The sequence below is a fragment of the Oncorhynchus mykiss genome, chromosome 1 (genome assembly GCF_013265735.2).
Source record: "Oncorhynchus mykiss isolate Arlee chromosome 1, USDA_OmykA_1.1, whole genome shotgun sequence".
NCBI lineage: Eukaryota > Metazoa > Chordata > Actinopteri > Salmoniformes > Salmonidae > Oncorhynchus > Oncorhynchus mykiss.
Window position 1 is genome coordinate 94,536,887 of NC_048565.1, and position 18,556 is coordinate 94,555,442.

At 50.5% G+C, this 18,556-nt stretch overlaps 1 protein-coding gene across 1 annotated transcript in view; it reads left to right on the forward strand.

Annotated features, from left to right (window-relative positions):
* LOC110514579 (rho GTPase-activating protein SYDE1) overlaps positions 1–18,556 on the forward strand; it is a 37,522-nt gene that overhangs the window by 14,491 nt on the left and 4,475 nt on the right. Inside the window, exons 6-7 of the mRNA XM_036989135.1 lie at positions 12,787–12,989; positions 16,158–16,440. Coding sequence (XP_036845030.1) covers positions 12,787–12,989; positions 16,158–16,440 — 486 coding nt within the window. The remainder of the gene's footprint in view (positions 1–12,786; positions 12,990–16,157; positions 16,441–18,556) is intronic.

Consider the following 18,556-nt stretch of genomic DNA (forward strand, 5'->3'; position numbering starts at 1 on the left):
GTCAGTCCCCTATCCCCCTACACCAGTCTCTATCAGCATCAACGTCATCACAGGTCAGTCCCCTATCCCCGTACACCAGTCTCTATCAGCATCAACGTCATCACAGGTCAGTCCCCCTACACCAGTCTCTATCCTGACATCAACGTCATCACAGGTCAGTCCCCTATCCCCCTACACCAGTCTCTATCAGCATCAACGTCATCACAGGTCAGTCCCCTGTCCCCCTACACCAGTCTCTATCCTGACATCAACGTCATCACAGGTCAGTCCCCTGTCCCCCTACACCAGTCTCTATCAGCATCAACGTCATCACAGGTCATTCCCCCTACACCAGTCTCTATCCTGACATCAACGTCATCACAGGTCAGTCCCCTGTCCCCCTACACCAGTCTCTATCCTGACATCAACGTCATCACAGGTCAGTCCCCTGTCCCCCTACACCAGTCTCTATCCTGACATCAACGTCATCACAGGTCAGTCCCCTATCCCCCTACACCAGTCTCTATCCTGACATCAACGTCATCACAGGTCAGTCCCCTATCCCCCTACACCAGTCTCTATCCTGACATCAACGTCATCACAGGTCAGTCCCCTGTCCCCCTACACCAGTCTCTATCAGCATCAACGTCATCACAGGTCAGTCCCCTGTCCCCCTACACCAGTCTCTCTCCTGACATCTACGTCATCACAGGTCAGTCCCCTGTCCCCCTACACCAGTCTCTATCCTGACATCAACGTCATCACAGGTCAGTCCCCTGTCCCCCTACACCAGTCTCTATCCTGACATCAACGTCATCACAGGTCAGTCTCCTGTCCCCCTACACCAGTCTCTATCCTGACATCAAAGTCATCACAGGTCAGTCCCCTGTCCCCCTACACCAGTCTCTATCCTGACATCAACGTCATCACAGGTCAGTCCCCTATCCCCCTACACCAGTCTCTATCCTGACATCAACGTCATCACAGGTCAGTCCCCTATCCCCCTACCCCAGTCTCTATCAGCATCAACGTCATCACAGGTCAGTCCCCTGTCCCCCTACACCAGTCTCTATCAGCATCAACGTCATCACAGGTCAGTCCCCTGTCCCCCTACACCAGTCTCTATCCTGACATCAACGTCATCACAGGTCTGTCCCCTGTCCCCCTACACCAGTCTCTATCCTGACATCAACGTCATCACAGGTCAGTCCCCTGTCCCCCTACACCAGTCTCTATCCTGACATCAACGTCATCACAGGTCAGTCCCCTGTCCCCCTACACCAGTCTCTATCCTGACATCAACGTCATCACAGGTCAGTCCCCTATCCCCCTACACCAGTCTCTATCCTGACATCAACGTCATCACAGGTCTGTCCCCTATCCCCCTACACCAGTCTCTATCCTGACATCAACGTCATCACAGGTCAGTCCCCTGTCCCCCTACACCAGTCTCTATCAGCATCAACGTCATCACAGGTCAGTCCCCTGTCCCCCTACACCAGTCTCTATCAGCATCAACGTCATCACAGGTCAGTCCCCTATCCCCCTACACCAGTCTCTATCAGCATCAACGTCATCACAGGTCAGTCCCCTGTCCCCCTACACCAGTCTCTATCCTGACATCAACGTCATCACAGGTCTGTCCCCTGTCCCCCTACACCAGTCTCTATCCTGACATCAACGTCATCACAGGTCAGTCCCCTGTCCCCCTACACCAGTCTCTATCCTGACATCAACGTCATCACAGGTCAGTCCCCTGTCCCCCTACACCAGTCTCTATCCTGACATCAACGTCATCACAGGTCAGTCCCCTATCCCCCTACACCAGTCTCTATCCTGACATCAACGTCATCACAGGTCAGTCCCCTGTCCCCCTACACCAGTCTCTATCAGCATCAACGTCATCACAGGTCAGTCCCCTGTCCCCCTACACCAGTCTCTATCAGCATCAACGTCATCACAGGTCAGTCCCCTGTCCCCGTACACAATAATCTTTATCCTGACATCAACGTCATCACAGGTCAGTCCCCTGTCCCCCTACACCAGTCTCTATCAGCATCAACGTCATCACAGGTCAGTCCCCTGTCCCCCTACACCAGTCTCTATCAGCATCAACGTCATCACAGGTCAGTCCCCTGTCCCCCTACACCAGTCTCTATCCTGACATCAACGTCATCACAGTCCCCTGTCCCCCTACACCAGTCTCTATCCTGACATCAACGTCATCACAGGTCAGTCCCCTGTCCCCCTACACCAGTCTCTATCCTGACATCAACGTCATCACATGTCAGTCCCCTGTCCCCCTACACCAGTCTCTATCCTGACCTCAACGTCATCACAGGTCAGTCCCCTGTCCCCGTACACCAGTCTCTATCCTGACATCAACGTCATCACAGGTCAGTCCCCTATCCCCGTACACCAGTCTCTATCCTGACATCAACGTCATCACAGGTCAGTCCCCTATCCCCCTACACCAGTCTCTATCCTGACATCAACGTCATCACAGGTCAGTCCCCTGTCCCCCTACACCAGTCTCTATCAGCATCAACGTCATCACAGGTCTGTCCCCTGTCCCCCTACACCAGTCTCTATCCTGACATCAACGTCATCACAGGTCTGTCCCCTGTCCCCCTACACCAGTCTCTATCCTGACATCAACGTCATCACAGGTCAGTCCCCTGTCCCCCTACACCAGTCTCTATCCTGACATCAACGTCATCACAGGTCAGTCCCCTGTCCCCCTACACCAGTCTCTATCCTGACATCAACGTCATCACAGGTCAGTCCCCTATCACCCTACACCAGTCTCTATCAGCATCAACGTCATCACAGGTCAGTCCCCTGTCCCCCTACACCAGTCTCTATCCTGACACCAACATCATCACAGGTCAGTCCCCTATCCCCCTACACCAGTCTCTATCCTGACATCAACGTCATCACAGGTCTGTCCCCTATCCCCCTACACCAGTCTCTATCCTGACATCAACGTCATCACAGGTCAGTCCCCTGTCCCCCTACACCAGTCTCTATCCTGACATCAACGTCATCACAGGTCAGTCCCCTGTCCCCCTACACCAGTCTCTATCCTGACATCAACGTCATCACAGGTCAGTCCCCTGTCCCCCTACACCAGTCTCTATCAGCATCAACGTCATCACAGGTCAGTTCCCTGTCCCCCTACACCAGTCTCTATCAGCATCAACGTCATCACAGGTCAGTCCCCTATCCCCCTACACCAGTCTCTATCCTGACATCAACGTCATCACAGGTCTGTCCCCTATCCCCCTACACCAGTCTCTATCAGCATCAACGTCATCACAGGTCAGTCCCCTATCCCCCTACACCAGTCTCTATCAGCATCAACGTCATCACAGGTCAGTCCCCTATCCCCCTACACCAGTCTCTATCCTGACATCAACGTCATCACAGGTCAGTCCCCTGTCCCCCTACACCAGTCTCTATCAGCATCAACGTCATCACAGGTCAGTCCCCTATCCCCCTACACCAGTCTCTATCAGCATCAACGTCATCACAGGTCAGTCCCCTATCCCCGTACACCAGTCTCTATCAGCATCAACGTCATCACAGGTCAGTCCCCCTACACCAGTCTCTATCCTGACATCAACGTCATCACAGGTCAGTCCCCTATCCCCCTACACCAGTCTCTATCAGCATCAACGTCATCACAGGTCAGTCCCCTGTCCCCCTACACCAGTCTCTATCCTGACATCAACGTCATCACAGGTCAGTCCCCTGTCCCGCTACACCAGTCTCTATCAGCATCAACGTCATCACAGGTCATTCCCCCTACACCAGTCTCTATCCTGACATCAACGTCATCACAGGTCAGTCCCCTGTCCCCCTACACCAGTCTCTATCCTGACATCAACGTCATCACAGGTCAGTCCCCTGTCCCCCTACACCAGTCTCTATCCTGACATCAACGTCATCACAGGTCAGTCCCCTATCCCCCTACACCAGTCTCTATCCTGACATCAACGTCATCACAGGTCAGTCCCCTATCCCCCTACACCAGTCTCTATCCTGACATCAACGTCATCACAGGTCAGTCCCCTGTCCCCCTACACCAGTCTCTATCAGCATCAACGTCATCACAGGTCAGTCCCCTGTCCCCCTACACCAGTCTCTCTCCTGACATCTACGTCATCACAGGTCAGTCCCCTGTCCCCCTACACCAGTCTCTATCCTGACATCAACGTCATCACAGGTCAGTCCCCTGTCCCCCTACACCAGTCTCTATCCTGACATCAACGTCATCACAGGTCAGTCCTCTGTCCCCCTACACCAGTCTCTATCCTGACATCAAAGTCATCAAAGGTCAGTCCCCTGTCCCCCTACACCAGTCTCTATCCTGACATCAACGTCATCACAGGTCAGTCCCCTATCCCCCTACCCCAGTCTCTATCAGCATCAACGTCATCACAGGTCAGTCCCCTGTCCCCCTACACCAGTCTCTATCAGCATCAACGTCATCACAGGTCAGTCCCCTGTCCCCCTACACCAGTCTCTATCCTGACATCAACGTCATCACAGGTCTGTCCCCTGTCCCCCTACACCAGTCTCTATCCTGACATCAACGTCATCACAGGTCAGTCCCCTGTCCCCCTACACCAGTCTCTATCCTGACATCAACGTCATCACAGGTCAGTCCCCTGTCCCCCTACACCAGTCTCTATCCTGACATCAACGTCATCACAGGTCAGTCCCCTATCCCCCTACACCAGTCTCTATCCTGACATCAACGTCATCACAGGTCAGTCCCCTGTCCCCCTACACCCGTCTCTATCAGCATCAACGTCATCACAGGTCAGTCCCCTGTCCCCCTACACCAGTCTCTATCAGCATCAACGTCATCACAGGTCAGTCCCCTATCCCCCTACACCAGTCTCTATCAGCATCAACGTCATCAAAGGTCAGTCCCCTGTCCCCCTACACCAGTCTCTATCCTGACATCAACGTCATCACAGGTCAGTCCCCTATCCCCCTACACCAGTCTCTATCCTGACATCAACGTCATCACAGGTCAGTCCCCTGTCCCCCTACACCAGTCTCTATCCTGACATCAACGTCATCACAGGTCAGTCCCCTATCCCCCTACACCAGTCTCTATCCTGACATCAACGTCATCACAGGTCAGTCCCCTGTCCCCCTACACCAGTCTCTATCAGCATCAACGTCATCACAGGTCAGTCCCCTGTCCCCCTACACCAGTCTCTATCAGCATCAACGTCATCACAGGTCAGTCCCCTGTCCCCGTACACAATAGTCTTTATCCTGACATCAACGTCATCACAGGTCAGTCCCCTGTCCCCCTACACCAGTCTCTATCAGCATCAACGTCATCACAGGTCAGTCCCCTGTCCCCCTACACCAGTCTCTATCAGCATCAACGTCATCACAGGTCAGTCCCCTGTCCCCCTACACCAGTCTCTATCCTGACATCAACGTCATCACAGTCCCCTGTCCCCCTACACCAGTCTCTATCCTGACATCAACGTCATCACAGGTCAGTCCCCTGTCCCCCTACACCAGTCTCTATCCTGACATCAACGTCATCACAGGTCAGTCCCCTGTCCCCCTACACCAGTCTCTATCCTGACCTCAACGTCATCACAGGTCAGTCCCCTGTCCCCGTACACCAGTCTCTATCCTGACATCAACGTCATCACAGGTCAGTCCCCTATCCCCGTACACCAGTCTCTATCCTGACATCAACGTCATCACAGGTCAGTCCCCTATCCCCCTACACCAGTCTCTATCCTGACATCAACGTCATCACAGGTCAGTCCCCTGTCCCCCTACACCAGTCTCTATCAGCATCAACGTCATCACAGGTCTGTCCCCTGTCCCCCTACACCAGTCTCTATCCTGACATCAACGTCATCACAGGTCTGTCCCCTGTCCCCCTACACCAGTCTCTATCCTGACATCAACGTCATCACAGGTCAGTCCCCTGTCCCCCTACACCAGTCTCTATCCTGACATCAACGTCATCACAGGTCAGTCCCCTGTCCCCCTACACCAGTCTCTATCCTGACATCAACGTCATCACAGGTCAGTCCCCTATCACCCTACACCAGTCTCTATCAGCATCAACGTCATCACAGGTTAGTCCCCTGTCCCCCTACACCAGTCTCTATCCTGACACCAACATCATCACAGGTCAGTCCCCTATCCCCCTACACCAGTCTCTATCAGCATCAACGTCATCACAGGTCAGTCCCCTGTCCCCCTACACCAGTCTCTATCAGCATCAACGTCATCACAGGTCAGTCCCCTGTCCCCCTACACCAGTCTCTATCAGCATCAACGTCATCACAGGTCAGTCCCCTGTCCCCCTACACCAGTCTCTATCAGCATCAACGTCATCACAGGTCAGTCCCCTGTCCCCCTACACCAGTCTCTATCAGCATCAACGTCATCACAGGTCAGTCCCCTATCCCCCTACACCAGTCTCTATCAGCATCAACGTCATCACAGGTCAGTCCCCTGTCCCCCTACACCAGTATATATCCTGACATCAACCTCATCACAGGTCAGTCCCCTGTCCCCCTACACCAGTCTCTATCAGCATCAACGTCATCACAGGTCAGTCCCCTATCCCCCTACACCAGTCTCTATCAGCATCAACGTCATCACAGGTCAGTCCCCTGTCCCCCTACACCAGTCTCTATCCTGACATCAACGTCATCACAGGTCAGTCCCCTGTCCCCCTACACCAGTCTCTATCAGCATCAACGTCATCACAGGTCAGTCCCCTGTCCCCCTACACCAGTCTCTATCAGCATCAACGTCATCACAGGTCAGTCCCCTGTCCCCCTACACCAGTCTCTATCAGCATCAACGTCATCACAGGTCAGTCCCCTGTCCCCCTACACCAGTCTCTATCAGCATCAACGTCATCACAGGTCAGTCCCCTATCCCCCTACACCAGTCTCTATCAGCATCAACGTCATCACAGGTCATTCCCCTATCCCCCTACACCAGTCTCTATCAGCATCAACGTCATCACAGGTCTGTCCCCTATCCCCCTACACCAGTCTCTATCAGCATCAACGTCATCACAGTCCCCTGTCCCCCTACACCAGTCTCTATCAGCATCAACGTCATCACAGTCCCCTGTCCCCAGTCTCTATCCTGACATCAACGTCATCACAGGTTAGTCCCCTGTCCCCCTACACCAGTCTCTATCCTGACACCAACATCATCACAGGTCAGTCCCCTATCCCCCTACACCAGTCTCTATCAGCATCAACGTCATCACAGGTCAGTCCCCTGTCCCCCTACACCAGTCTCTATCAGCATCAACGTCATCACAGGTCAGTCCCCTGTCCCCCTACACCAGTCTCTATCAGCATCAACGTCATCACAGGTCAGTCCCCTGTCCCCCTACACCAGTCTCTATCAGCATCAACGTCATCACAGGTCAGTCCCCTGTCCCCCTACACCAGTCTCTATCAGCATCAACGTCATCACAGGTCAGTCCCCTATCCCCCTACACCAGTCTCTATCAGCATCAACGTCATCACAGGTCAGTCCCCTGTCCCCCTACACCAGTATATATCCTGACATCAACCTCATCACAGGTCAGTCCCCTGTCCCCCTACACCAGTCTCTATCAGCATCAACGTCATCACAGGTCAGTCCCCTATCCCCCTACACCAGTCTCTATCAGCATCAACGTCATCACAGGTCAGTCCCCTGTCCCCCTACACCAGTCTCTATCCTGACATCAACGTCATCACAGGTCAGTCCCCTGTCCCCCTACACCAGTCTCTATCAGCATCAACGTCATCACAGGTCAGTCCCCTGTCCCCCTACACCAGTCTCTATCAGCATCAACGTCATCACAGGTCAGTCCCCTGTCCCCCTACACCAGTCTCTATCAGCATCAACGTCATCACAGGTCAGTCCCCTGTCCCCCTACACCAGTCTCTATCAGCATCAACGTCATCACAGGTCAGTCCCCTATCCCCCTACACCAGTCTCTATCAGCATCAACGTCATCACAGGTCATTCCCCTATCCCCCTACACCAGTCTCTATCAGCATCAACGTCATCACAGGTCTGTCCCCTATCCCCCTACACCAGTCTCTATCAGCATCAACGTCATCACAGTCCCCTGTCCCCCTACACCAGTCTCTATCAGCATCAACGTCATCACAGTCCCCTGTCCCCAGTCTCTATCCTGACATCAACGTCATCACAGGTCAGTCCCCTGTCCCCCTACACCAGTCTCTATCCTGACATCAACGTCATCACAGGTCAGTCCCCTATCCCCCTACACCAGTCTCTATCAGCATCAACGTCATCACAGGTCAGTCCCCTGTCCCCCTACACCAGTCTCTATCCTGACATCAACGTCATCACAGGTCAGTCCCCTGTCCCCCTACACCAGTCTCTATCCTGACATCAACGTCATCACAGGTCAGTCCCCTGTCCCCCTACACCAGTCTCTATCCTGACATCAACGTCATCACAGGTCTGTCCCCTGTCCCCCTACACCAGTCTCTATCCTGACATCAACGTCATCACAGGTCAGTCCCTGTCCCCCTACACCAGTCTCTATCCTGACATCAACGTCATCACAGGTCAGTCCCCTATCCCCCTACACCAGTCTCTATCCTGACATCAACGTCATCACAGGTCAGTCCCCTGTCCCCCTACACCAGTCTCTATCAGCATCAACGTCATCACAGGTCAGTCCCCTGTCCCCCTACACCAGTCTCTATCAGCATCAACGTCATCACAGGTCAGTCCCCTGTCCCCGTACACAATAGTCTTTATCCTGACATCAACGTCATCACAGGTCAGTCCCCTATCCCCCTACACCAGTCTCTATCAGCATCAACGTCATCACAGGTCAGTCCCCTGTCCCCCTACACCAGTCTCTATCCTGACATCAACGTCATCACAGGTCATTCCCCTATCCCCCTACACCAGTCTCTATCAGCATCAACGTCATCACAGGTCTGTCCCCTATCCCCCTACACCAGTCTCTATCAGCATCAACGTCATCACAGTCCCCTGTCCCCCTACACCAGTCTCTATCAGCATCAACGTCATCACAGTCCCCTGTCCCCAGTCTCTATCCTGACATCAACGTCATCACAGGTCAGTCCCCTGTCCCCCTACACCAGTCTCTATCCTGACATCAACGTCATCACAGGTCAGTCCCCTATCCCCCTACACCAGTCTCTATCAGCATCAACGTCATCACAGGTCAGTCCCCTGTCCCCCTACACCAGTCTCTATCCTGACATCAACGTCATCACAGGTCAGTCCCCTGTCCCCCTACACCAGTCTCTATCCTGACATCAACGTCATCACAGGTCAGTCCCCTGTCCCCCTACACCAGTCTCTATCCTGACATCAACGTCATCACAGGTCTGTCCCCTGTCCCCCTACACCAGTCTCTATCCTGACATCAACGTCATCACAGGTCAGTCCCTGTCCCCCTACACCAGTCTCTATCCTGACATCAACGTCATCACAGGTCAGTCCCCTATCCCCCTACACCAGTCTCTATCCTGACATCAACGTCATCACAGGTCAGTCCCCTGTCCCCCTACACCAGTCTCTATCAGCATCAACGTCATCACAGGTCAGTCCCCTGTCCCCCTACACCAGTCTCTATCAGCATCAACGTCATCACAGGTCAGTCCCCTGTCCCCGTACACAATAGTCTTTATCCTGACATCAACGTCATCACAGGTCAGTCCCCTGTCCCCCTACACCAGTCTCTATCAGCATCAACGTCATCACAGGTCAGTCCCCTGTCCCCCTACACCAGTCTCTATCAGCATCAACGTCATCACAGGTCAGTCCCCTGTCCCCCTACACCAGTCTCTATCCTGACATCAACGTCATCACAGTCCCCTGTCCCCCTACACCAGTCTCTATCCTGACATCAACGTCATCACAGGTCAGTCCCCTGTCCCCCTACACCAGTCTCTATCCTGACATCAACGTCATCACAGGTCAGTCCCCTGTCCCCCTACACCAGTCTCTATCCTGACCTCAACGTCATCACAGGTCAGTCCCCTGTCCCCGTACACCAGTCTCTATCCTGACATCAACGTCATCACAGGTCAGTCCCCTATCCCCGTACACCAGTCTCTATCCTGACATCAACGTCATCACAGGTCAGTCCCCTATCCCCCTACACCAGTCTCTATCCTGACATCAACGTCATCACAGGTCAGTCCCCTGTCCCCCTACACCAGTCTCTATCAGCATCAGCGTCATCACAGGTCTGTCCCCTGTCCCCCTACACCAGTCTCTATCCTGACATCAACGTCATCACAGGTCTGTCCCCTGTCCCCCTACACCAGTCTCTATCCTGACATCAACGTCATCACAGGTCAGTCCCCTGTCCCCCTACACCAGTCTCTATCCTGACATCAACGTCATCACAGGTCAGTCCCCTGTCCCCCTACACCAGTCTCTATCCTGACATCAACGTCATCACAGGTCAGTCCCCTATCACCCTACACCAGTCTCTATCAGCATCAACGTCATCACAGGTCAGTCCCCTGTCCCCCTACACCAGTCTCTATCCTGACACCAACATCATCACAGGTCAGTCCCCTATCCCCCTACACCAGTCTCTATCAGCATCAACGTCATCACAGGTCAGTCCCCTGTCCCCCTACACCAGTCTCTATCAGCATCAACGTCATCACAGGTCAGTCCCCTGTCCCCCTACACCAGTCTCTATCAGCATCAACGTCATCACAGGTCAGTCCCCTGTCCCCCTACACCAGTCTCTATCAGCATCAACGTCATCACAGGTCAGTCCCCTGTCCCCCTACACCAGTCTCTATCAGCATCAACGTCATCACAGGTCAGTCCCCTATCCCCCTACACCAGTCTCTATCAGCATCAACGTCATCACAGGTCAGTCCCCTGTCCCCCTACACCAGTCTCTATCCTGACATCAACCTCATCACAGGTCAGTCCCCTGTCCCCCTACACCAGTCTCTATCAGCATCAACGTCATCACAGGTCAGTCCCCTATCCCCCTACACCAGTCTCTATCAGCATCAACGTCATCACAGGTCAGTCCCCTGTCCCCCTACACCAGTCTCTATCCTGACATCAACGTCATCACAGGTCAGTCCCCTGTCCCCCTACACCAGTCTCTATCAGCATCAACGTCATCACAGGTCAGTCCCCTGTCCCCCTACACCAGTCTCTATCAGCATCAACGTCATCACAGGTCAGTCCCCTGTCCCCCTACACCAGTCTCTATCAGCATCAACGTCATCACAGGTCAGTCCCCTGTCCCCCTACACCAGTCTCTATCAGCATCAACGTCATCACAGGTCAGTCCCCTGTCCCCCTACACCAGTCTCTATCAGCATCAACGTCATCACAGGTCAGTCCCCTATCCCCCTACACCAGTCTCTATCAGCATCAACGTCATCACAGGTCAGTCCCCTGTCCCCCTACACCAGTCTCTATCCTGACATCAACGTCATCACAGGTCAGTCCCCTATCCCCCTACACCAGTCTCTATCCTGACATCAACGTCATCACAGGTCAGTCCCCTGTCCCCCTACACCAGTCTCTACCAGCATCAACGTCATCACAGGTCAGTCCCCTGTCCCCCTACACCAGTCTCTATCAGCATCAACGTCATCACAGGTCAGTCCCCTGTCCCCCTACACCAGTCTCTATCAGCATCAACGTCATCACAAGTCAGTCCCCTGTCCCCCTACACCAGTCTCTATCCTGACATCAACGTCATCACAGGTCAGTCCCCTATCCCCCTACACCAGTCTCTATCCTGACATCAACGTCATCACAGGTCAGTCCCCTGTCCCCCTACACCAGTCTCTATCAGCATCAACGTCATCACAGGTCAGTCCCCTATCCCCCTACACCAGTCTCTATCAGCATCAACGTCATCACAGGTCAGTCCCCTGTCCCCCTACACCAGTCTCTATCAGCATCAACGTCATCACAGGTCAGTCCCCTATCCCCCTACACCAGTCTCTATCAGCATCAACGTCATCACAGGTCAGTCCCCTGTCCCCCTACACCAGTCTCTATCAGCATCAACGTCATCACAGGTCAGTCCCCTGTCCCCCTACACCAGTCTCTATCAGCATCAACGTCATCACAGGTCAGTCCCCTGTCCCCCTACACCAGTCTCTATCAGCATCAACGTCATCACAGGTCAGTCCCCTGTCAGTAAATAATTTATGTAAATAAGGAATTTGTTTTTATTAATACATTTGCAAAAAAAACTAAAAAACTGTTTTTGTATATTGATGAGGAACACAAACAATTTAACCCATATTAGAATAATGTAATAATTATTATAATAATGTAACAAAACGTGGAAAAAGTCAAAGGGGTCTGAATACTTTTTGTGACCCCGAAGTGATCTGTTCTTGCCATGTGTATGTAGTCTATGACACGTCGTATTTACATCATGTACGGATCATTTTACACAAAGTCGTTTTGGATGTAGTGAACTACTTGTTCAAAGGTCAAATGTAGTCTCAGTGAATTGTATTTTTTCTTAAAGGGGTAGCTTGTGTGAAGCGTAGCTTCTTCCAGTGTGAAGTTATTTGGTAGGTTGGTAAACTCCATTTCCAGAGTAGCTTCCCCCGACACTGCTCATACCAACTTATAAAACATACCTGCCTTAGATGAAGCCTTATCAATATATTTGACCAAATGAAACTGATCCTAGTAAAAGGAAGCAGTAGGTTTGGGGTTTGGACGTAGTTAAACCTTTTGTTTTCATTCCTTCCTTGTGATGTTTATGTTCAGGCATTCTGAAGGACTACCTACGTGAGCTGCCGTCCTCCCTTATCACCAGGACCTTGTACGAGGTGGTTTTGGAGGCCATGTCTCTGAGACCTCCTCCTTCTCGCTCCTCCCCTGGAACCTCCTCTCCTGGCAGGAGCGAGGGAGACGTACAGCGCTCTCAGAGCACCGTGGCCCTACTGCAATGTCTGCCTGAACCAGAGAGGGTGGGTACATGTCTCTCTCTCTGTCTGTCTCTCTGTCTATTTTTCTGCATCTCTCTGCCTGAACCAGAGAGGGTGGGTACATGTCTCTCTCTGTCTGTCTCTCTGTCTCTTTTTCTGCATCTCTCTGCCTGAACCAGAGAGGGTGGGTACATGTCTCTCTCAGTATCTCTCTCTGTTTGTCTCTGGGTCTCTCTCTGTCTGTCTCTCTCTGTGTCTCTCTCTGTATCTCTCTGCCTGAACCAGAGAGGGTGGGTACATGTCTCTCTCCGTCTGTCTCTCTGTCTCTCTTTCAGCATCTCTCTGCCTGAACCAGAGAGGGTGGGTACATGTCTCTCTCAGTATCGCTCTCTGTTTGTCTCTGGGTCTCTCTCTGTCTGTCTCTCTCTGTGTCTCTCTCTGTATCTCTCTGCCTGAACCAGAGAGGGTGGGTACATGTCTCTCTCCGTCTGTCTCTCTGTCTCTCTTTCAGCATCTCTCTGCCTGAACCAGAGAGGGTGGGTACATGTCTCTCTCAGTATCGCTCTCTGTTTGTCTCTGGGTCTCTCTCTGTCTGTCTCTCTCTGTGTCTCTCTCTGTATCTCTCTGCCTGAACCAGAGAGGGTGGGTACATGTCTCTCTCTGTCTGTCTCTCTGTCTCTTTTTCTGCATCTCTCTGCCTGAACCAGAGAGGGTGGGTACATGTCTCTCTCTGTATCTCTATCTGTCTGTCTCTGGGTCTCTCTCTCTGTCTGTCTCTCTCTGTCTCTCTCTGTGTCTCTCTCTGTATCTCTTTGCCTGAACCAGAGAGGGTGGGTACATGTCTCTCTGTCTGTCAGTCTGTCTCTCTCTGTGTCTCTCTCTGTCTGTCTCTCTGTCTGTCTCTCTGTCAGTCATTCTGTCTCTCTCTCTGTCTGTCTCTCTGTATCTCTCTGAAATTCCTTAAGTTTGGGTCCGTCACAGTGGTCAGGTATTCTGCCACTGTGTACTCTCTGTTTAGGGCCAAATAGCATTCTAGTTTGCTCTGTTTAATTAATTCTTTCCAATGTGTCAAGTAATTATCTTTTTGTTTTCTCATGATTTGGTTGAGTCTAATTGTGTTGTTGTCCTGGGGCTCTGTAGGGTGTGTTTGTGTTTGTGAACAGAGCCCCAGGACCAGCTTGCTTAGGGGACTCTTCTCCAGGTTCATCTCTCTGTAGGTGATGGCTTTGTTATGGGAGGTTTGGGAATCGCTTCCTTTTAGGTGGTTGTAGAATTTAACAGCTCTTTTCTGGATTTTGATAATTAGTGGGTATCGGACTAATTCTGCTCTGCATGCATTATTTGGTGTTCTACGTTGTACACAGAGGATATTTTTTCTGAATTCTGCATGCAGAATCTCAATTTGGTGTTTGTCTCATTTTGTGAATTATTGGTTGGTGAGTGGACCCCAGACCTCACAACCATAAAGGACAATGGGCTCTATGACTGATTCAAGTATTTTCAGCCAGATCCTAGTTGGTAAGTTAAATTTTATGTTCCTTTTGATGGCATAGAATGTCCTTCTTGCCTTGTCTCTCAGATCGTTCACAGCTTTGTGGAAGTTACCTGTGGCGCTGATGTTTAGGCCAAGGTATGTATAGTTTTTTGTGTGCTCAAGGGCAACAGTGTCTAGATGGAATTTGTATTTGTGGTCCTGGCGACTGGACCTTTTTTGGAACACCATTATTTTGGTCTTACTGAGATTTACTGTCAGGGGCCAGGTCTGTCAGGGCCCAGGTCTGACAGAATCTGTGCATAAGATCTAGGTGCTGCTGCAGGCCCTCCTTGATTGGTGACAGAAGCACCTAGATCATCAGCAAACAGCAGACATTTTACTTCGGATTCTAGTAGGGTGAGGCCGGGTGCTGCAGACTTTTCTAGTGCCCGCGCCAATTCGTTGATATATATGTTGAAGAGGGTGGGGCTTAAGCTGCATCCCTGTCTCACCCCACGACCCTGTGAAGAAATGTGTGTGTTTTTTGCCAATTTTAACCGCACAATTGTTGTGTACATGGGTTTTTATAATGTCGTATGTTTTTCCCCCAACACCACTTTCCATCAGTTTGTATAGCAGACCCTCATGCCAAATTGAGTCAAAAACTTTTTTTAAATCAACAAAACATGAGAAGACTTTGGCTTTGTTTTGGTTTTGTGTGTCTATTAGGGTGTGCAGGGTGAATACGTGGTCTGTTGTACGGTAATTTGTGCAGGGTGAATACGTGGTCTGTTGTACGGTAATTTGTGCAGGGTGAATATTTGACATTTGCTCAGTACATTGTTTTCACTGAGGAAATGTACGAGTCTGCTGTTAATGATAATGCAGATGATTCGCCAAAGGTTGCTGTTGACGCATATCCCACGGTAGTTATTGTAGTCAAATTTGTCTCCACTTTTGTGGTTTGTGGTGATCAATCCTTGGTTCAGAGGGTTAGATAGGGTTATATAGGGTTAGGTAGGGTTCACAGAGGGTTAGGTAGGGTTAGGTAGGGTTAGGTAGGGTTAGATAGGGTTAGGTAGGGTTAGATAGGGTTATATAGGGTTAGGTAGGGTTCACAGAGGGTTAGGTAGGGTTAGGTAGGGTTAGATAGGGTTAGGTAGGGTTAGATAGGGTTATATAGGGTTAGGTAGGGTTCACAGAGGGTTAGGTAGGGTTAGGTAGGGTTAGATAGGGTTAGGTAGGGTTAGATAGGGTTATATAGGGTTAGGTAGGGTTCACAGAGGGTTAGGTAGGGTTAGGTAGGGTTAGATAGGGTTAGGTAGGGTTTTGGTATGGTTAGATAGGGTTAGGTAGGGTTAGGTAGGGTTAGATAGGGTATGGTAGGGTTAAATAGGGTTAGGTAGGGTTAGATAGGGTTAGGTAGGGTTAGATAGGGTTAGATAGGGTTAGGTTGTCTGTTACTCTACTGTCTCCTCTCTAGACCATCCTATTCTATCTACCTCTCTCCTCTGTCTCCTCCCTCCTCCAGACAACCTTCTCCTGAACCTGTTGGTGTCCTACAGTCACTTTAACCCTCTTCCCTCTCTCCAGTCCTCCCTGTCTAACCCTCTTCTCTCTCTCCAGTCCTCCCTGTCTAACCCTCTTCTCTCTCTCTCCAGTCCTCCCTGTCTAACCCTCTTCTCTCTCTCTCCAGTCCTCCCTGTCTAACCCTCTTCTCTCTCCCCTCTCCCCAGGCCACCCTCTCGCTGCTCCTGGACCATCTGAGCCTTGTTGCCTCCTACAGTGACTGTAACCGAATGAACTGTCAGAACCTGGCTGTGTGTTTTGGCCCGGTGCTCCTGACCCCCACCCAGGAGTCCTGGAGACCCACTGCACCAGGACAGGGCGGGCAGGGCGGGCGCGGGGGGAGCTGTGGAAGGGGTGGACGGAGTTTTGCTCACAGCGAGGAGATTGCCAGTGCTGTGGACTTCAAGAGACACATCGAGGCCTTGCATTACCTGTTGCAGCTCTGGCCCAGTAAGTGTCTGTTGGGACAAAGTGGGCCGACATTTCCAACGGTCCAAACTGATGGATATGACCTCACTACAACCAGAGAAATATCTTTGTCGTTTCAACCAGTCTTCCCGTTTCCTAGTGATACTGTACTATTCAGGGCATTCGGAAAGTATTCAGACCCCTTGACTTTTTCCACATGTTGTTACATTACAGCCTTATTCTAAAATATATTAAATCGTTTTTTTCCCTCATCAATCTACAAACAATACCCCATAATGACATCACAATACCCCATAATGACAACACAATACCCCATAATGACATCACAATACCCCATAATGACAACACAATACCCCATAATGACAACACAATACCCCATAATGACATCACAATACCCCATAATGACAACACAATACCCCATAATGACAACACAATACCCCATAATGACAACACAATACCCCATAATGACATCACAATACCACATAATGACATCACAATACCCCATAATGACAACACAATACCCCATAATGACAACACAATACCCCCTAATGACAACACAATACTCCATAATGACAACACAATACCCCATAATGACAACACAATACCCCATAATGACAACACAATACCCCATAATGACAACACAATACCCCATAATGACATCACAATACCCTATAATGACATCACAATACCCCATAATGACATCACAATACCCCATAATGACATCACAATACCCCATAATGACATCACAATATGCCATAATGATATCACAATACCCCATAATGACATCACAATACCCCATAATGACATCACAATACCCCCATCATGACAAAGAAAGAAGAGTAAAAAATAATAATAATAATAATTCAATATAAAAACTGAAATATCACATTTAAATAAGTATTCAGACCCTTTACTCACTACTTTGTTGAAACACCTTTGGCAGTGATTACAGCCTTGAGTCTTTTTGGGTATGACCCTACAAGCTTGGCAAACCTGTATTTAGGGAGTTTCTCCTATTGTTCTCTGCAGATCCTCTCAACCTCTGTCAGGTTGGATGGGGAGCGTCGCTGCACAGCTATTTTCAGGTCCCTCCAGAGATGCTCCAAGTGGGCTGTCATGTGCCTTTTACCGAGGAGTGGCTTCCGTCTGGCCACTCTACCACAAAGGCCTGATTGGTGGAGTGCTACAGAGATGGTTGTCCTTCTGGAAGGTTCTCCCATCTCCACAGAAGAACTCTGGAGCTCTGTCAGACTGACCATTGGGTTCTTGGTCACCTCTCTGGTCAAGGCCCTTCTCCCCCTATCCCTCCCTAAAGGCCCTTCAGTTTGGCGACTAAAGTCTTCATGGTTCCAAACTTCTTCCATTTAAAAATGATGGAGGCCACAGTGTTCTTGGGGACCTTCAATGCTGCAGAAATGTTTTGGTCCCCTTCCCCAGATCTGTGCCTCGACACAATCCTGTCTCAGAGCCCTAAGGACAATTCATTCAACCTCATGGCTTGGTTTTTGCTCTGACATTCACTGTCAACTATAGGACCTTATAAAGACAGGTGTGTGCCTTTCCAAATCATGTCCAATCAATTGAATTTACCACAGGTGGACTCCAATCAAGTTGTAGAAACATCTCAAGGATGATCAATGGAACCAGGATTCACCTGAGCTAAATTTTGAGTCTCATAGCAAAGGGTCTGAATACTTATGTAAATAAGGTATTTCAGTTTTTAATATTATATAAAATGTCTATAAATCTGTTTTCGCTTTATGGGGTATTGTGATGTCATTATGGAGTATTGTGAGGTCATTATGGAGTATTGTGAGGTCATTATGGAGTATTGTGAGGTCATTCTGGAGTATTGTGAGGTCACTATGGAGTATTATGAGGTCATTATGGAGTATTGTGAGGTCATTATGGAGTATTGTGAGGTCATTATGGGGTATTGTGTGGTCATTATGGAGTATTATGAGGTCATTATGGAGTATTATGAGGTCATTATGGAGTATTGTGAGGTCATTATGGAGTATTATGAGGTCATTATGGAGTATTGTGAGGTCATTATGGAGTATTGTGAGGTCATTATGGAGTATTGTGAGGTCATTATGGGGTATTGTGAGGTCATTATGGAGTATTGTGAGGTCAT